At 36.7% G+C, this 19,356-nt stretch overlaps 4 protein-coding genes across 5 annotated transcripts; 2 read left to right on the forward strand and 2 right to left on the reverse strand.

Moving 5' to 3' along the window:
- Positions 1-1,746: 1,746 nt before the first annotated feature.
- Positions 1,747-2,971, forward strand: LOC107457997 (serine/threonine-protein phosphatase 7 long form homolog). The gene is made up of 3 exons (XM_016076194.1): positions 1,747-2,414; positions 2,500-2,587; positions 2,672-2,971. Exons 1-3 carry the CDS (start codon positions 1,747-1,749, stop codon positions 2,969-2,971), a joined length of 1,056 nt encoding a protein of 351 aa, XP_015931680.1.
- Positions 2,972-5,003: 2,032 nt separating this feature from the next.
- Positions 5,004-6,737, reverse strand: LOC107457996 (uncharacterized). The gene is made up of 2 exons (XM_016076193.1): positions 5,299-6,737; positions 5,004-5,229 (listed from the first exon to the last, which is right to left on the reverse strand). The coding sequence occupies exons 1-2, from the start codon at positions 6,735-6,737 to the stop codon at positions 5,004-5,006; spliced, it is 1,665 nt and encodes a 554-aa protein (XP_015931679.1).
- Positions 6,738-7,533: 796 nt separating this feature from the next.
- LOC107458066 (nibrin homolog) lies at positions 7,534-13,338 on the forward strand. Of its 2 annotated transcripts, XM_016076278.3 has the most exons (14): positions 7,534-7,678; positions 7,865-7,918; positions 8,455-8,719; positions 8,899-8,981; positions 9,482-9,612; positions 10,326-10,372; positions 10,508-10,616; positions 10,917-11,003; positions 11,513-11,684; positions 11,766-12,232; positions 12,478-12,539; positions 12,657-12,759; positions 12,847-12,899; positions 13,014-13,338. In XM_016076278.3, exons 1-13 carry the CDS (start codon positions 7,642-7,644, stop codon positions 12,895-12,897), a joined length of 1,668 nt encoding a protein of 555 aa, XP_015931764.1. In that variant the 5' UTR covers positions 7,534-7,641; the 3' UTR covers positions 12,898-12,899; positions 13,014-13,338. The 2 variants fall into 2 exon arrangements, with proteins under 2 accessions (XP_015931764.1, XP_052107666.1); XM_052251706.1 differs by having other exon boundaries at positions 8,580-8,719; positions 12,847-13,338.
- Positions 13,339-17,824: 4,486 nt separating this feature from the next.
- LOC107458048 (NDR1/HIN1-like protein 6) lies at positions 17,825-18,871 on the reverse strand. Its single transcript, XM_016076248.3, has one exon. The coding sequence runs from the start codon at positions 18,623-18,625 to the stop codon at positions 17,852-17,854; it is 774 nt and encodes a 257-aa protein (XP_015931734.1). The 5' UTR covers positions 18,626-18,871; the 3' UTR covers positions 17,825-17,851.
- Between the last annotated feature and the right edge of the window lie 485 nt (positions 18,872-19,356).

Consider the following 19,356-nt stretch of genomic DNA (forward strand, 5'->3'; position numbering starts at 1 on the left):
TATATTTTTTAAATATTAGTAAAAGAGTGAGATGAAATGAATAAATTATTTGTTAAATATAAAAAAATTTAATTATAAAAAATATAATAATTATTAATTATTTTTATTACATTTTAAAATCATTAAACAACTATTTTATCGATAACATCAGAATTTATTTGTAAGCGCTAACACTATATTTGGTTTGATGAAAAATAAATAAAAAGAAAATGAATGAAAAGAAAATGGATAAAAAATGATATTTTTTTGTTTGGTTAGCAAAGAAAATAAGAATGAAAGAAAATTTTAGAATGAAAATAAATAAAAAATGATGTTTCTTTTTTGTTTGATTATTAAAAAAATAGGAAAAAAAATTTAAGAGTAGTTTCACTAAAAAAATTTTCTTTTATCACAAGAAAAAAATACTATATTTTTGTACTTTAATATTACCCTTAGTTATATTATTATTAGTAATTATTAATATAAATTTAGTTTAATATATTATTATAATAGAGATTTATATTTAAACATTATATGTATTAGATAAATAATTTAAATCAAATATATAAAATTATAATATTTTATAATATTTATAAAATATAATAAATATGAATAAATAAAATATTTATACTTTATTTTAGGGCAATTTACTTATTTAAATAGAATGGGAGATTCCTTTACCTAAATGTGCAAAACTGTTTGTTGTTACGTGCATGTGCAAAAAGCCATTTCTATGTAATCCGTGGCAACCCACCACGGTTTCAGAACGTGCATAAACCGTGGCAGGTCCCAGCGGTTTATGGGCAAAAATTATAGAGTGTAAACCGTGGTAAGTCACCACGGTTTACGAAGGATAGATGGCATGCATAAACCGTGGAGAGTCACCACGGTTTATGAGGAAAGTTGATTGCACATAAAACCCGGTAACCCACCGCGGTTTATGTGTGTGTAGCTATATAAGTAATTCGCTGAAGGCAGGGACGGATCATTTGAGACAGCACAAAAAAAAGGAAGTTGTTGTTGTGTTGAGAGGATTTGGGAAAACTATGGAGGTGTGAAGGAGGAGTGGGTGGTGGAGCCAATGGAGGATGAGGATCGCTTGTACCGACTAAATGGTCTCGCTCACGTGGCAGGATATATCGAGGAAGATGTTAGTTACTATTATTGTTATTATTATTGTTATTAAAATTAATTCTAATATAGCAATTGATATTGTTAGGAATATTGTTAGTAAAAATATTTTATTATGTTTATTTGTATTGTTATTCTGATTAATGTTATTTACATAAATATTGATATTATTATGGTTACTGTCAATTAGAATGTGAGGTTAATGTTATTTACATAAATATTGATATTATTATGGTTACTGTCAATCAAAATGTGAGGCGTTTATTAATATTGTCTACGTAAATGTTAATATTATTATCGGTATTGTTAGTAATGCATATTTTATCATGCTTATTTATCTTGTTAGTCTGGTTAATAGTATTTTTGTAAAATATTTTATTATAAATGTTAATATTTTATTGAAAAATATTTTTTTCTGTATTTATATTGTTATAATGAGTGCATAGTATTCGTAGCTTCACTGTTTATTACACAATAAGAGCATCAATGAATTTAATGTGACGAGTCTAATAATTTTTACGAAAATTATGTTTGGTGTTGTTTGTAATGGTTGTATATTAAAGGATTTTGTTACCCACGTTTTGCAGCCTAGTAGGGTTATTAGCGCCGTTAGGCGGCAGCAGAATATGCCCTTACATGACCGGATTATATCATCTTGCTAGGCTAAACAGTCAGTGGTTCTGGGTTGATGAGTCTCTGCTTAGCGCATTTATTGAGCGGTGGCGTCCGGAGACCCACACGTTCCATATGCCGTTTGGTGAGTGCACCATTACTTTACAGGATGTTGCGTATCAGCTGGGTTTGCCGATTGATGGTGCACCCGTTAGTGGGTGCTTGACTAAGTTTGAGAATCTTATGGAACACGGTAGACCAGCATGGGTGTGGTTCCGGGAGTTGTTCGGGGAGTTACCTCCACAGAGTAAAGTCAAGCAGATGACAGTGTGCTACACATGGTTCCACGAGAGGTTCCGGGTTCTCCCTGCAGATGCTACTGATGAGACCGTGCGTGTATACGCACGCGCTTATATCCTGATGCTGTTTTCGTCTCAGCTGTTTGCGGACAAGAATGCAAACAGGGTACACCTTCGCTGGTTGCCTTATTTGGCATCATTGGACGACTTGGGCAGATATAGCTGGAGCTCCGCTGCACTGGCCTGGTTGTATAGGTGTCTTTGTCGTGGTACAAACAGGAACGTCGTTAACTTGGCTGGGCCGCTACAGCTACTACAGTCTTGGATTTTCTGGAGGTTTCCCACTCTGAGGCCCACTGGTTTTGACCAGTTCAGGTTTCCTCTTGCTTCCAGGTATGGTTTAGTATTTTCCGTTCATAAATTGTAAAAACAGCATGTGTTATGGTTTGTTTTGACATCATTTCAATTAAAATTGTAGGTGGGCTGAGTTTGTGCCGAGGAACGATGCAGGGGCACAGAGATTAGTTTCCGCACGCCTTGCACTGGATCGACTGCGTGTCCACGATGTGAGTCATTTATTTATTACTGATACTTGTACTAGTTTTTCTTAAATGTCACTGTCTCATCAAACTCTTACTGTTTCTATGCAGTTTGTGTGGGAGCCTTATTCTTCTGTTGATGTTGCTGCTGTTATTCATCCAGAGATACTAGCTGACGAGCACCGACGGCTATGGACGGCCGTCACTAGTCTGATATATTTTGCTGCGATCGAGTGGCACCAGGTCGATAGGGTTCTACCCCAGTTCGACGGTGTTCAGCATCTCCCAGAGGGAGCTCTGAACATAGATTGGCTACATGCGAAGGATGGTAGGGGTGGGGACCGGTGGTTTCCTACATATTATCAGGAGTGGCACCATTTTTGGGAGGACAGGCTTCAGTCAGTCATATAGGTTGATCGAGTCCTCGACCCCGGTCCATCAGCAGATTACCTGGAGTGGTGGTGCCGTATGGCGCACAGGTTCCTATCCCCAGATGTAGCATTTCAGGATCCGAGGCCGATTATGTTGACTGAGGAGGCGCATCACAGAGGGTCGTCCCAGGCACCTCCTAGAGTGCACGTTTATGACAGACCAGATAACAGACGAGTCGATCAGCGTCGCCGTATAGGGACCCGGACCACCGATCGCGAGTGGAGGGAGTTTGCCGACCGTTTGGAGCAGGACGTTCCTGGAGCTGACCCTGGGGATGCAGTGGACTACCGTGTTCCTCGACGTAGAGGCAGACGGCCACCTGCGCGGCCTAACCGTCGAGGTGCGCCTGACAGAGGACCACCCGAGCAGGGGGGCGACACTGATCACGTGCTCGGTGAGGAGGTAGTTGGATCAGCATCAGCTATGGATCAGCGACGTTCGACGTGGGTACTAGCTCTCAGCTGTTTGAGAACGTGAGCCCACATGCTTTTGCTGAGTTTACTACCGCGACTGTCGGGATGGACAGTGCTGATCCTGTTACTGAGTCCGAGTTCTACAGGGACATAGCAGACATGCTTAGGGATGATGATGATACCCATTATAGGCCACAGATGCCTGAGGAGCATGCCCAGTTTGCTGATCAGCAGCCACGGAGTGACGATGTTCAGGCTCAGTTGGCAGTTGACCTCAACGAGCCTGCAGTATCTCCGTCTGACCCATGGTTTGCATTAGGAGGGACACCTGCCTCTGCTTTCAGCGCGGTTCCCGCACAGCCCTCAGCACCAGTGGCAGATCACAGACCTAGGCGGGTGAGGCATCCTCCTTTGTGTGGCACCGGAGGTCACCTGCTTGGCCAGTTCGACGATGATGACAGTGACACCATTGAGGATTCTGATTAGTTATGTTATATGTTCCTATCCGGTAGGGACTTTGTTAGTTTATGTATTGAGCATGCTACTTAGTATTTATGGCTTTCAGACTTATGTTAAATATTATTTATCTTTTGACCAAGTAGTTTAACCGGTTTCAGATTATTTGATATGTTCCTCTACGATTTATATTATAATGCACAATATGAAAGATGTCCAAAGTGGTTTAATCAAACAGGTAAAATAATAGGAGTTTATTCATCTGAGATTTTTGTGTTAAAGAAACATGTTGACAGTCACATACTTAACCAACCATACATTACTAAGATTATCTAGACCATGAAACAACTGAAACAGCATAGACGGCATGTTACACGACATGAGATCTACGCATCCCCTCCACCACTTTGTCTTCGCTGGTGACAGTTCCTCCGCGTATGCCCAGGCTGACGGCATAGTCCACAACGCTTCGGCTGATTCTCCTGAGACTGATCCATACTTCCGCGGATCCTGTTACCTTTGGACGACCTTCCTTTGCACGCCGCATATTAAGGTCAGGAATGATGGTTGGCCCAGCATATGGAGGCCGTAGTCCTTCAGGGATAGGTGGGAGAAACCCCTGGTTGTAAACGTTGAACACCTCACTCATACGATACACCTCGTGAATATATGACGCCCAGTTAAGCTGGGAGTAGGCGCAACACGCAATGGCGTGGCAACAAGGATAATGCAGCGCCTGGAAGTGGCCACAGTCGCATCGGTGATCTTTAAGGGAAACTCTATAGCTACCCAGCGAGAAGGTCCCCGTTGGTGTTGTCTCAGCGACGGTGTACCCGGACTGATGCCTGTCGTATAATGTCACAGTGAAGCACCTAGAGTCTCTTAGGTTCCGATCAATAGCCTTGACCAATGCCTGACAGAATTCATGGCCAAATCCGAGTTGTGCCTCTGCTGTCTGTCCCCGTACCCACAAATAGCTGAGCAAGCCTCCCGTAGGTTGACTTAACCAACGATGTGACCGGCAGGTTGCGAGTTCCCTTTAGCACGGAGTTCACACATTCACTGATGTTTGTGGTCATGTGCCCGAACCGTCGACCAGCATCCTCATGTTGGGTCCATTTGTCATACTCCATACGGTTGGCCTAGTCACACATTGCTGGATTCTCAGTCCGCATGATGTCGAACCAGTAGTAAAACTCTGCCTCAGTCTTTGCGTAGGCAGCATTCACCAGCATCCTCCTTGAGTCCTTACCTTTGAACGTTAGGGCGAAATTCGCAGCCACATGCCTTATACAGTAGGCCCGGAAAGCCCGAGGAGGCAGCCATCCAGTCTCAGGTGCCTCAAGTGGTGTCTTGATCCCATTATGCCTGTCAGAGATAACAAGGATACCCTCTTGAGGAGTCACATGCTATCGGAGATTGGACAAGAAGAATGACCACGACTCTACATTTTCGCCCTCCACAAGGGCAAATGCTATCGGGAGGATGTTCGAGTTCCTGTCCTGAGCTATCGCCAACAGCAGCGTCCCTCCATACTTCCCATACAAGTGGGTACCATCAATACTGAAGAGGGGCTTGCAATGCCGGAATGCCTCGATACAGGGTGGAAATGTCCAGAAAAGCCGGTAAAAGTACACCGTGGACTCATCAACCCCACCACCAATCCGAACAGGAGACGTCTTCAGCACCGTGATTGTTCCCGGCATTGTCGCCTGGATCCCTAGCATCCAACGTGGCAACTCCGTGTAAGACTCTTCCCAATCTCCATATATTTGTGCCACTGCCTTCTGCTTAGCCATCCAAACCTTCCTGTAACTAGGCCTGAAACCGTAATCAGCTTCTGTCGCTTGTTGAAGTACCTTTACCGTAACCGCAGCATCGGCCCTAACCATAGGAAGAATCCTCGCACATATAACGTGGTAATCCAGCTGACGGTGATCACTTGAAATAGAAGTTGCGAGGCATGTGTGTGGCCTGTTGTACCTCATAACCTCCCAAATCCCCTTTCGTGCACGAAGCGCTACACGAATCAACCAACTACAACCCTTGCCGAATTCCTTGCATTTTCCATGATACTTCAAATGATCCGATTCGATGACTCTGTACTCAACACCTCGCCGAATGCTATAGTCCTTTACACTCAGCACAGCTTCATCTTTACTCTGGAATGATTGCCCAATCTGAAATTCTGTAGAAGATCCCCCCACTCTGTTACCACTGTCTTCCTGTTGACCAAGAGCTTCCAAATTTAGTGTGGAGAAGTGTGGAGGGTACTGATGAGAACCAGAACTTGAAGGCCGATGCTGCGCATCTGGATCGCCACCTGTGTCATCGTCGCTGTCACCATCGATATCAACAGGCTCCTGCTCAGACTCATCGTCACGCATTGCATCCTCTACTTGATCAGGTCCACCAAAGTCTTCGATATAAGGTACGAGGCCACCACCGGTGCCCACAACGTGGGGAGGCTCAATGACTGCTGCATTCTCCAAAGGTACAGAACCAACAACCTCCGTTCGGTCTAAATCAGCCGCAAACGAAGGTGATTGAACCGGCGGAAGATACGATCTGACCGCAGGCATCGAACTAGATGCACCACCCGCAGTAGCTGGGCAAGGAACTGGAGTGGATGCCCCAGAACTATCGACACCAACCTCCAACTTCGCGAACAACTCATGGATTCTGATCTCCGGAAAACTCCTTACACAGTAGAACAGAACCCTAATATCTTCATCAGCCTTAACCGCAAAGGTTTCATACTGAACACCGGTCGAGACAACCGCCATGGGAATCTTGTAGAATAGTTTCTTCACCCACTTGCTACCCAACACGCCAAGCTTCTCCAAGATGCTGTTCTTCAAATCTGACAAACTCATCGACGAACTGATAAAAATACTTAGTGGTTCTCTGTCGGTAAACTTCACACCTTGGCTTTTGCTTTTTTTTATTTTCCCAGAGCAATGCACTAGGGCAAGAAAACTCTCTTCCTCACTAGCCATTGTGAGAATGATCTCTTATGGAGCTTGAATCACCCACATATATATAGACTTCCCGTCATAGTAAACCGTGGGAACCTACAAGGTTTTCTGGCCATTATTTACCCTACATAAACCGTGGTAACCCACAAAGGTTTATGTGCAACCATCTTTCCTTCGTAAACCGTGGTGACTTACCACGGTTTACACTCTATAATTTTTGCCCATAAACCGCTGGGACCTGCCACGGTTTATGCACGTTTTGAAACCGTGGTGGGTTGCCACGGATTACATAGAAATGGCTTTTTGCACATGCACATAACAACAACCAGTTTTGCACAATTAGATAAACGATTCTGCTATTCTATTTATTTAAGTAAATTGCCCTTTATTTTATGACAAGGGTATTAATATAAATTTTATAATTTATACTATTATGATTTTCTTTTTTCTCACTTTTCTTTCCATTTAAATAAAAAAAAATTTCTTTATTTTTTTTATCTATTTTTTATTCATCCAAACAACATATAAATAACTTCATTTTTTTTATTTTCTTTCCTCTTATTTTCTTTCTGCCACCCAAACAAAGTTCAAATCTTACCAAATTGATGGTTAAGTTTTTTTGTTTTTTATTTTTATGAAAAATTCGCCGTAGCCTTTTAAGCTTAATTAAAAATAAAATTCTTAAGTCACCAAAAAAAAAAAAAAATTCTTATTCTTCTCCCTATTGTTCCACTTCCGGTGACAGTGATTCACGAAGGGGCGGTTCACTTCTTTTCGAAGGGTTTCAAAGAAGCTAAGAACTATGGTGTGGGGACTCTTCCCCAATGATCCTCTTTCTGGTACTACTTTCTTTTCTTCAAACTTTTCTCTTCTTCTTCTCCTTCTTCCGACGAAGCACTGTGCATGTGATTTTGTGTTCATTCCATAATCGGATTGACAAATAGTACTTTGCATCTTAGCATTTAGGGTTTATTAGTATATTATGGTATTCCATGGGTTGTTTTCTAATTTACTTCTTGTTGCAGGTGAAGATAAGTACTACATTTTCAAAACTGGAACTTATAAAGTTGGTCGAAAAGGTACTTTTTTTTTATGGTTCCTACTAATTACTTTTGGAACTGTTTTTTGACCAAGTATTTTTTTAATCTCTTTGGCACAAGTTTTTTGTAAGTAGTTAATGCTTGATGCATGGAAGAAAGAAAACGCAAAAATGTAGAGATACACTTGATGTTGAGCTGAATTTTCAATTTTGTTGTAAATTAATTGAGTTGTCCTTGTCCAACTAACAAACATGGGATAGGCTCTGATGTTATGTTGAAATCCATGGTTATCAGATAGAAAAGAGAGAGTTGAGAGAAGGTCGGAAGAATGAAGATTTGATAGAGATAAAAATTAGAATGAGAGAAGTTGATGTACTACAAGTGATATTGGTTTATGTTAGAGTAGCTAACTAGTAACTAATCTTAACTATCTAACTAAGACAATATTATCTCTAATGATGAGGATCACAGTCCTGAGTAGTTGACAAAGTGATTCGCATCCAATTTCAGAACTTCAACCTTGGGTTTCATCATTTTGTCTTCTTAAATAAAAAGTTGTTGGTATTTGCTTGCAGGTTGTGATGTAATCATCACTAAAGATAAAGGGGTTTCTCGGGTTCATGCAGAAATAATTGTTAATGCGATGAACCTGTTAAACTCTTTACCGAATGAATGTTCTCTTATGTCACCAAATGTACAGATCAAAGATTGCTCCAAATATGGGACATTTATTAGCAAGAATAATGGACACAGGAAGAAAGTTCATGAGCTTCCAAACAAAGAAACAGCTCTGGACAATGGCGATCTTGTCTCGTTTGGTACTGGTAGTGCTACCTACAAGTATGTTAACTATCTAACTGTTGAAGTTTTCTACTCCTTTTGTTCTATTTGCTTTTAATTAAAATCCTTGCAATGCTTTTGTAGATCTATGTCATATACCTAGATGCAATCTCATGACATCTAACTGTCTTTCACTTACATGCTCTAAAGTCTTAACACTTCTAAATTTACTCTGGCAGGTTTTGCCATGTCCCACTTATGTTTTTCATTTGTTCCTTGGACAAAGTAGATCAATCTATTGAAGAGAAAATTTCGTCAATTGGTTAGTGACGAAAATCCTTATAAAGGTTCTTCAATTCCTATAGTTCATGAGTAAATGTGCTTTCAATTTGCTTTAACATGTGTACGCACTGCACATGATCTTGTTTTGGTATGGAAGAAAGCGCTAATATTTTTGCCAGAATCAGGGCTTGCAGTGTGAAAAGAGATAATAGGTTCTGAAAAGTTGTCACTAACTTGCTTTATCCCTATTAGTGATGCAATTTTGGTATTATCAAATGTTTAAATTTTGGTTGCTTCAAGCCTTGAACAAATATTATTAATTGTGGTGGGAAACTAATAAATATGCTGGTAATGGGGTAGAGTTTGCATATTGTTGATAATGACTTGGCGAAATAACTTATGTTATATAAATTGAAATCAGATAAGTCCTTGGCCAGGTAACTTATCTTGCTCCATGGTTATTACGTTAGAAGTCCTTTGCTTAATGAAGCATTTGCTTTGTCTCAACATGAATAGTGACCAACTTGCACTTTAATTCAGGTGCTGCTAGTACTTGTACCTTAAGTGAAGATTGCACACACGTTCTAGTGGATCAACTCATGCCATTGAAGAAGGATATTGTTGACGCTGTTGTAGCAAAAAAACATTGTGTTCTCAAAACATGGCTTGAGGTATAGAAGCATTCAGTGATTGTATTGATCATGTCAGTTTCCTGTTAAACAATTAATCTGTTACAGCCAATGGAACAATCATACTTGTCGAAGTGTTATAATACTGCTGCTTACTTGCTTTTCATAATCATCATATTCATATTTTCATGGTTGATGTTGATTATTTTCTGATGCATTTTAAACGAAGTGGCCTTTATGATTGCCATAGCAATTTTCCTCAATAAAATGGGTGACTATGTAAAAAAGAGTTGACATATAGGGATACATAGCTCAAAACATCTTATGCAGTTTATACCAATGTAGCAATAACATATTTCAATTCTTGTTACCTTCTCAAACAGAGTGAATGATTTGCTATGTTTCTGGTTCTAAGCCTAATTGTAATTTTTCATTTAACTCGTGGAACCTTGTACTTTGTCATGAATTCTCATGATTGCATCTATTTTCTACATTTTAGAGTCATGTCATGCACAAGGAGTACATGTTACATATTCATTCATTCTTCTGTGTTTGTCAGCTGCTTAGACCTTGCATTGTTAATCTGCATTTGGATTATTGATTATTCATAACTCAACAGCCATAACATACTATCTAACATATAGTCATAGACCCGAATATGAGATTCTTGAAGGATTTTAGTGTAGAACAAGATAAGCTGCTTCACTCATGTTGAAAGTTTCAGTTCTGAGTTCTGACCATTGTTTCCTTTATAGGATTTTGCAGAAAAGAATATTGTCACTGATATGCCTAGCTGTTATTCGTAAGTGTTCCTTTAACAGTTAACTTTGGATTTGGTATAGGGAGCTTGTCATTTATTGCTTTTTTACACCATTTAGGCTAACTAAAGATTCTTTCTTCTTTTCCTTTTGTATCCCTTTTGGTCCTTCTCAAGCAGATATATACCAACGGTGTCAGTGGAAGGAAGATCTATCAAAGTTGCTGACCCTAAAACTCGTGAAAATTGCTTGAAAGGATACACGTTTTTGTTAGAATCTGTGCATATGGTATCTATTTTCTAGAGCCCTTTATACTCACCAGTACTGCAACTTAAGCATAATGATTAAGAAATTATTTTTTTTTCAACACAAATTTCCGTTCTCAACAAAAAAATAAAAAAAAAGAACATGCTGGTAGATTTTCTATACTTCTTTTCTTGGATTTGTTTTGCCATTTTGGGTTCTCAAGCACTATGCAGGAACAGCAACAAACAAGTTTCCGAACCTATAAGATAAACAGATATTGCTACTTTTGGGCATAACATGTCTTTATAACCTACTTATTTAAGTCTTTCCTCTGCCTTACAGTACAAATTCAGGGATCAGCTCAAATCTTTGTTGGATGTCACTGGTGCAAAAACTGTCTCCTATGAATATTTTTGTTCAAATAGTCAGGTATGTTTTTTCATTCATTTTTTTTTCTTCTTCTTTATGTTTTCAATTTTGCAAATTACAAGGTGGAATCATCAACTCTGAAAGTGAGATAAGTAGGTTGAATAATGTACCTGCCTCTAACTCCGTGGATGTTTATATACATTCTATTCTATGTGCCCTAAATGAGCATTTGGAATAAATAAATAAATAAATAAAATATGTAGAATCTCTTGTCTTATCTATCATAGACAGGCATAGTTTACAGTAGGACATATTGAAGTGGTAGATCCATGTTGGTTACCCCATCTAGTACCATCTTTTTTCCTTCAGCCCTCTTTCTCATTCTTGCGTTAACCCAACTCACATATCACCATATAGCAAAAGTTTTCTTATTATCAAAAAGAAAAAAATTGCAGCTTGCAAATCTGATTTGCAATACTCGTGTTTAGACAATATGCTCTGGCCAATTATAATCTCTTATTAGAAAAGATATATACTTCATGATGGTAATTCTCATTTATTCCATGTAGGGTTCAGATTATGGAGACGATAATCGTTTGATTTGTGTCATCCCAGGCGTACCAGCATGCAAATCTGATCGCTTCAATAAATTAAGTTCTTTGCTTAGAGTGAATGAGATGGATGTAATATTTGCTGCTTTAAGTGGACATCTTGATCCATCGATACTGAAGTCACCATGCAGTAAGTACCGCTTAGATCTATCTATTTGATTAAGTTTGTACTTTACCGAGTTACTATAACAAACTGTGTGTATTGCTGCAGTACTTGTTTCATCTTCATGCTCCACAGACGAGACAGTGGTAGCAGATTCAGATACTGAAGTTGAAACAGCCACATCAGCCCATGCAACTGAGACATTCCTCAACGGAAATACCATACAATATGTTAAAACTGAAGAATTGGATGATGATTCTGGCAGTATGGATAATAAAAAACATGAGAAAATGGAACCATCCGCAGTTGATGTTTCTACCAGATCAATTGACATAAAACAAGCAAAAACAGCGTCACCCTTGGATGATTGTTCTGTCAAATTGGACACTCATGCTATGAGCTTCAGAGATGGTAGTGGTAGTATAAAAGTGAAGAAAGACAAGGTTGATGATTATGGAAGTGGAAATGCAGATATTATTTATAGTCAAGATCTAGTTGTCCGAGATGTAACCAGAGTAACTAACACGAGTAGTGCACAAAACAGCAGCATTCCAAATTTTAAACATTTTAGAAAGGTTGGTATGGTGCTATCTCTTGCATAATAATAGCTACCTTATGATGTCGAAGGTTGGACCTTGCAGAATTGAACATATTTTGGCTATCTAGTTCTTTTTTGTGACTTATCTGACCTCTAATTTCCAACATAGTTTTTTTGCTTCTCACAAGTCAACTTATTAAATTTTCATACGGTGTCATGGCTATTGTCACTTAATGAATCACATGCCTAAATATTCTGGTTTTCTTTGGAATGGAATTGCAGACACATACTCAATCTGGTAATAGTTTTGAAAGTCTTGTTCCGTTTGCAAAATATCCATACAAGTAAGGATGACACAAAATCTAATTTGTGTATTATTTCAAATAAAATCTGGCTAGCCATATTTAATTGCTTTTCTCGTAGTAATAAGTTGTGTTATATTTCCTTGTTTTCTACCCCAGGGACTCTGATTTTGGGAATGATGAGGTACATGAGTCTGTGAAAGAGGAAAAACGGCGGAAGAAAATGGAAGCTGTGGCTGAAGACCTTTTTAATAATGAGAAGGTAAGTTTGATACTCTTTCCTTGGGTCCATATTTAAGCTTGGCTTGTTGTATCTGCCTTAACATCTTTATACGTGTTCATGCTGCAGGCAAGAAAGCGAGGCACAGCTGGTTCACTTCGTGGGATCCTTATTTCGTGAAGGTAATCTTCGGCATTTTTTTTATCTGTGTAAGACTTGGTAAATACTGATGAATCTTTATGTATTAAAGCACATAGTGTGTCGAAGTACCAAAATAATTTCAAATCAATTACCAGCCATATGACAGATGAGGATAAAAACCGGCAAGTAGGACCAAATTGTCATTTTGCAGGGCAAAGAAGAGAGAGAATTTACAGAGGTCAATCCTAAATCAGTAAACTTTCCACTACTATTCCATAGATGTACCGGTTTTGTTTCTACATATTCTCTGTTGTCTATGTCTTTATCCCAGAATTAGGATGTGATTTATTTCAATGTTACTATTTTTCAGAAAAAATGTGTATAAAATTAGATAGTGTAGAATTATGGCGGTCCGGTACCTTTGTTTTTGATTGATAATGAAGTTATTGGCATTTGAAATATATATGGTTTCAGTTGGTGTAAGTGTGTAACGTAATCTCTGCCTAACATTGTTAAGCACTCTTTTAGGGTATATTTTTCTATCAAGAATTACATCTCCGTTGCAATAACCTCTAAAAATTGATAAAAATTGGTATAATTGAAAATCAAATGTATTTAAACATATATGTCCATGTATATTTATTTTTGGCTGTAATAATATAGTTTATTTATTCATTCATTCATTTGAGAGTTATCATTAGCTTGTTGGAGAAACAGAAACTAAACCTACTGGACATTACCGGAAATATAGTGAGAAAATTGAGAATCTCCACTGAATATCCGGCCTAATAATTGTGGTAGTACTATTTTGTTCTTTTCAATTAAACATTTCTTTTTAAAACTTTATTGGTCTGAAGTCTGAAGTCGAACATTTTGCATCTGTTCCTCGTTTATTTGTTACTAGCATTTATTATGCCTGTGAAACATCTCAGGTTAATTCTCACAGGATCATCTATGTTAAAATGATGATTATCCAAATAATTGATTGTTAAAATAAATATAATTAATCTTTATTCTTTTCCAATTAATCTTAAATAAATTTCAGTTATTTTTGCTCAAAAAAAGGGGGGCAGATAAATCAATATTTGGGGTGAGCCCTATATAAATTTTAGTTTAAATTCTATTTTAAACTTCAATTACACAATGCGCTATGATATTTTGAGGTAGTTCTTTACTAAGATAATATGAACTTTCTCTTTCACTATGTTTATCATACGAAAAAGGAGGTAAATAAAACACAAGAATTAAATTAAATAGGAAGGATAAATTGAAATTGAAAATAGAAAAAATTAAAGGATAGGTTGAAATTGAATAAAAAAAATTATTTTACTTTTTATTCAATTTTTTGATGCAACAAAAAAGTGATTTACTCAATTTAACTTTGTTCACACTATAGTTTGAGAATTGAATTGAATGGAATTATTCAACTTTCTTTCCAATTTTTTGATGCAATAAGAGAAGAATTCGCTCAACCTTACTTGTCTACACTATGATTTTATCACAAAACTAAAAAGGGATATTTTACATCTCTAATCACTCTAGGATGACTATAATAATTTAGAATGTATTTATAAACTCATAATAGGTTAAATAAAAAATCCTAAACCCACTAAAGTAAAGTCCAATTTAATAACCAAATAAATAAAATCAAAATACATAAAATTAAGTATTCTAATACTTAAAAATATAAACTAATAACTACTAAATAATTCTTGAACTTTTCAAGTCTCGAACATTTAAAATACGTATCAATTTATTTTTCTAAAATTACTTATATATTTAATATTTGACCACGTTGATATTAATGAGGTTGTATAATTAAAATAATTGAGCGCGTTAGATAAAGAAAAAAATACGGTCAGAGATTCTTAGATAGATTTAGTTATAATATTAATTTGATCATTCAACATTTTTTATTTAAAAGCATATTTTAGATTTGGGGAAAGTTAGCCAGCTGGAAAGGACGACTACTCAATAGGGCGGAAAGACTTTGCATGATTAATTCGCTAGTGGCTATTATTCCTACTTATCACATGCAAGTCTCACTGTTTTTCAAAAGGATAACGAATTTCATAGTATTTATGATGAGGAATTTTCTTTGAAAAGGTCAAACTAATGGTCGCTAAATCTTGTTAACCGGAAGGTACAGGTCACCCCAAAAGAGTTTGGTGGTATGGAAATTAGAGATCTGTTTTGTACTAATGCTGCTCTTCTTGGGAAGCTAGTTTGGCAATTTTTTTATCATCCCCACAAGCTGTAGGTTCAGCTGTCGGCAGATAAATATCGATTTTTCTTGAGTGACGATTTCATCCATTCTAGGGATAATGAATTATATGTTTGGAGGAGTTTGTGTAAAACTTGGGATATTTTGAAGAATAGTTTTGATTGGTGCATTGGAGATTTGGATCAGAATTTTTTATTCTCTGAGTGGAAGAAAGAGAGGCCACCTTGTAATGAGATGGATTATATTCACATTTCTGATTCGAACCTCCGGATTTTAGATATTTGGTCGGCGGGAGAGTGGCACCTTAAGAATGTCTATTCCCCTCTTCAACAGTTTTTGCATGACAGAATTCTCTCCTACAACTCGAATGTTCAAACAAGTTCAGTGGTAGGATGGACTTGGACTAGGGGGGCTAAGGTTTATGATGCTCACACCGGCTATTGTTGGCTCAGCAAGAAGATGTTTGGCTGGGAGGAGAGAGGGAATTAGCTTTTAGCTTTAGCGTCAGCTTGTTCCGGAAAAGATCAAACTCTTGGTTTGGCTTTGCTTGCGAGAGGCATTGCCCACTGCAATTTTGCATTTCAATAGAGGCATGTTGCCTTCAGATAGTTGCCCCAGTTGCTTGACTTGTCAGGATACAATTTCTCATTGTATGCGGGATTGCCCGAAAGCTCAATTGGTTGGCCGCTGCTGGGAGTTTCCTGTCATCCTCTAGATTTGAATAACTAATTCTTATCCCATAGCAAAGAGCATCCTTTTCGATTCTTTGATGGTCTTTGATGGATTTGTAGAACGCGAAATAATGAGATTTTTAATCACTATGAGCCTTGGCCTCAATATAAAGTGGCTAATATGGCTTTAGCCTTGGAGAAAGAGCTTTAGAATGTCTTTGAAGTGAATCAAGTATCTATTCCTTCTTCGATTAGTTGCTTTTGGGTTCCCCTTCAATGAGTACTTTTAAGATCAATTGTGATGCTAGTTATTTAGGATCTGGTAATCAGATGAATTTTGCCTATGTTAGTAGAGACTGGAATGAAACTTGGCAATGAGACTGTTTGGGAACAATTGAGAGCAACAATATTCTTCAAGAAGAGTTATTTACTATTTGGAGAGATTTTCTTTTAGTTTGAGACTTGGGACAAAAAGACGTGATTTGCGAAACGGATTGTCTAGAGACATTCAATCTTGTCACTAATTTTCATGATAATGTTGGTCATGTAGATTCATTGGTGCTTAACGTCAGAGAGATCATGACTTGGAAGTGGCACGTTGATATTCGTTTGATCTTAAGGGATGCAAATACAGTGGCGGACACCGTGACAAAAATGACGATGATATTTCATTTTCAGTATGTAGAGCTTCCAGTGCTTTAGAAGGAGTTTGAGAAGAATATCCAACGAAACTGTCCTGCGCCTTTTTAGTCTCTTGGGACTCTGTTTTTCTCTTTCTGTTTAGTTGTTTTTCTTACCTTTCCGTCACAAAAAAGCGCATACTTTAGATAAAAAAAAGTTGAATTAGGTCTCTAATTTTTTAACTCAAATATAAATAAATCTGTGATTAAGTAACAATACAAAAATGTTCATCATCTTTTAAAATGTGAAACATTTAAATTCATTCGTTCAAAATATATAACAAATAAATTTTTAAAAAGATTTAAATTTTTTGCTTTTTTAAAAAGTGATAGATAATTTTGTATTTTCAATTAATAAAAAATTTATTTGCCTTTGAATTAAAAGTCAAAAACTTATTTATTAAAGACTCTTTTTAAGCACCAATGATAGCAAAATTAGTTGTTCCAATTAATTATTTTGGGTTGGAGTAATAAGTTAGATGGTGTTGTGACTGAACCTATCGAATTTAGATCTTTTAAGGTTAAAAAATTGATAAAGTGATAAATTAAGAGATTAATTACCATTAAATTTATAACTTTCGTAGAATATGTGTTTTACTATTTTAATTTAAAAATGATTAACTCATTATTTTACTATTTTACCAATTTTTTTATTTTAGAAGATTTTGATCCGTACATAGAAATAGGCACACAGCGTGAGTGAGATTTAAAATTGAAAGTATAGTTATTAACGGAAATATTGCTTCAGTCTTTTGTCTCCAGAAATTTTTATTTTTTATGCTTCTATTTTTTAGAAATACTGAAAGAAGTGAAATTTTGTATCCCATGACTAAAATTTTAGTTCTAATATTTGATTACTAAATATAATACTAAGTTTAAGTCTCTCGATTCCAATTTTAATCTCAAAAAATAAACACTATAATGATTACACAGGAATCTAATACTACTTTCGGTTTAAAAAAAAAGTGGTATTAAGAAAATTATTAATTATATATATGAATTAGTGTCGTCCAAAGGAAATAAAATTATTATTATTTCTTTCCACTATTTTCTCCCTCTTTAACAATAGGAAATGTCAAGGAAACAAAGAAAGGAACCTGGTCTAAATTTTTGTTAACAAGATAATTATTTAATATAAAAAATCCAAACAGAACATTTATTTTTTCCAAAAATAGTACTACTATATATATTTTTTCACAAAAATCCCACGATCATCAAAAAATAAACATGAGTAGTGGCAGAAAAATACAGAATCAAGAGTACAGAACTAAGAAAAATCTTAAAATGTAAATCTCCATCTGTAAAGTAAAAATAAAAAATAAAATAATAATCTCAATCCGAGACCATATAAAAAAATGATAAAAAAATAGAGTAATTATAATGAATAATAGTTATAATAAGCACTAAAGAATCATGATCTATAACTTGAGCCTGAACTTGCAGCTACTGCTCTTGATTCTAATGGAGTTGTTAGCATTAAGATTATCCACAACAATCCAGCACCTAACCCTGAAGGTGATCTTGAATATTTTCAACTTCCCAAACTTAATTCTCACCGGTTGCTTCGCCTTCAACCGAAGAGGAACACTTCCACTTTGCTGCAGTTGTTGCGTCAACGAATTTTCCAAAGCTGTTGCATTTTCTGCTTCCCCTGAAAGAGGAATGTTAAGAACTGTAGTGTTATGGTGACCCTGGTAGAATTTTGGTAACGATCCATCACACAGTTTCGTGCCATTGTAATAAGCACTAATGTGGCTTCCACCTCTGTAATCGATTCCAATTCTCTTGTTTGGATTCCGAGCTGTTATTGTCAAGTTGAATGTGACACTTAAGCTATCGTTGTTTGAAAGATCGAATCTTGTCACCCCAATTTCGTTGATGGAGTATTTCGGAAGCTTCGGCCTGAACACAAGATAGAGTATACCCACCGTTGCGCCGATCGCCACCACCAGGATAAGCAATATGCTTATAAACCAACAGAGGAATTTGCAGCAGCAACCTCTTCTTGATCTTCTGTTGCGAGCAGGAGGCAGCGGAGGAGGCGGTGGTTGTTGATTTGACAACTCCGGATCGCCTTTATCCGATCTGGACATGTTCCTTGGCACCAAAGGTGCCGATGGTTGTGGCGGTGGCGGCGATGGTGGTGATTCAACGTCATGATGAAGAGGGTGGATTCTCTGATTATCTCCCATATTTGGTACAAGTATATGAATGAATGTGATCTCAAATGAAAAATGGGGTATCAAGTTTTGTTACTTTTGGCTATGGAAGTGTATTTAATGAATGAAATGATCATGTCTTGGATTAGGTCATGGCATATATGAAGGGTTGGAAGATTGAAGCTTTTCCAAGTTTTGACTTTGATGGCACCAAATGAAAAATGTCACCTTCTATAGGGAAAGTCATGTTCTAAGTCACATGTCATATTGAAGTGCAAGATATTCAATTCAATCTTTGTGTCTTTATAATAAAAATGCCGCCGAAGTTTCTATTACTGCTTTCTTTTCTTTCTTTCTTTTTTTTTTCCTTTTCTTTTCTGGGGTCCTTCCGTCTCTTATTCGAGCATCCTTATTATTATATGCTTTCTGAAATTCTTGAATGCCATCAAGAAAAGTTGGTTATTATATTCGATATATACCATTTCGTTATAACCATGAGTACATATAAAAAAACCACTTATAGGTGAAATTGATTTCACGTGAAATCGATAGTTGAGAGTTATTAGATAAAAATTTAGTCAAATAAATTATTTAACAATTTTTACTTATTAAGTTCACGTGAAGTCGACCGCACATAAGTTTCTACCTTAAATTAATTATATGCATAAAATATATTTTAAAATATTAAATATATATTTAAAATAAATTAAATAATATTATGTTTATACAAAAATATATAATATTAAATTTTTTATGTGCACATA

Source organism: Arachis duranensis, chromosome 7, assembly GCF_000817695.3.
Source record: "Arachis duranensis cultivar V14167 chromosome 7, aradu.V14167.gnm2.J7QH, whole genome shotgun sequence".
NCBI lineage: Eukaryota > Viridiplantae > Streptophyta > Magnoliopsida > Fabales > Fabaceae > Arachis > Arachis duranensis.

Bases quoted from the DNA above. Each gene is read 5' to 3' on its own strand.
- LOC107457997 (XM_016076194.1), top strand. From the start codon at position 1,747: ATGACCGGATTATATCATCTTGCTAGGCTAAACAGTCAGTGGTTCTGG. The intron at 2,415-2,499 runs GTATGGTTTAGT...TTAAAATTGTAG, and splicing joins AGGTTTCCTCTTGCTTCCAG to GTGGGCTGAGTTTGTGCCGA. The intron at 2,588-2,671 runs GTGAGTCATTTA...GTTTCTATGCAG, and splicing joins ATCGACTGCGTGTCCACGAT to TTTGTGTGGGAGCCTTATTC.
- LOC107457996 (XM_016076193.1), bottom strand. From the start codon at position 6,737: ATGAGTTTGTCAGATTTGAAGAACAGCATCTTGGAGAAGCTTGGCGTG. The intron at 5,230-5,298 runs GTCATTCTTCTT...TATCTCTGACAG, and splicing joins GGCGAAAATGTAGAGTCGTG to GCATAATGGGATCAAGACAC.
- LOC107458066 (XM_016076278.3), top strand. From the start codon at position 7,642: ATGGTGTGGGGACTCTTCCCCAATGATCCTCTTTCTG. The intron at 10,373-10,507 runs GTAAGTGTTCCT...CTTCTCAAGCAG, and splicing joins GATATGCCTAGCTGTTATTC to ATATATACCAACGGTGTCAG. The intron at 10,617-10,916 runs GTATCTATTTTC...TCTGCCTTACAG, and splicing joins TGTTAGAATCTGTGCATATG to TACAAATTCAGGGATCAGCT.
- LOC107458048 (XM_016076248.3), bottom strand. From the start codon at position 18,625: ATGGGAGATAATCAGAGAATCCACCCTCTTCATCATGACGTTGAATCA.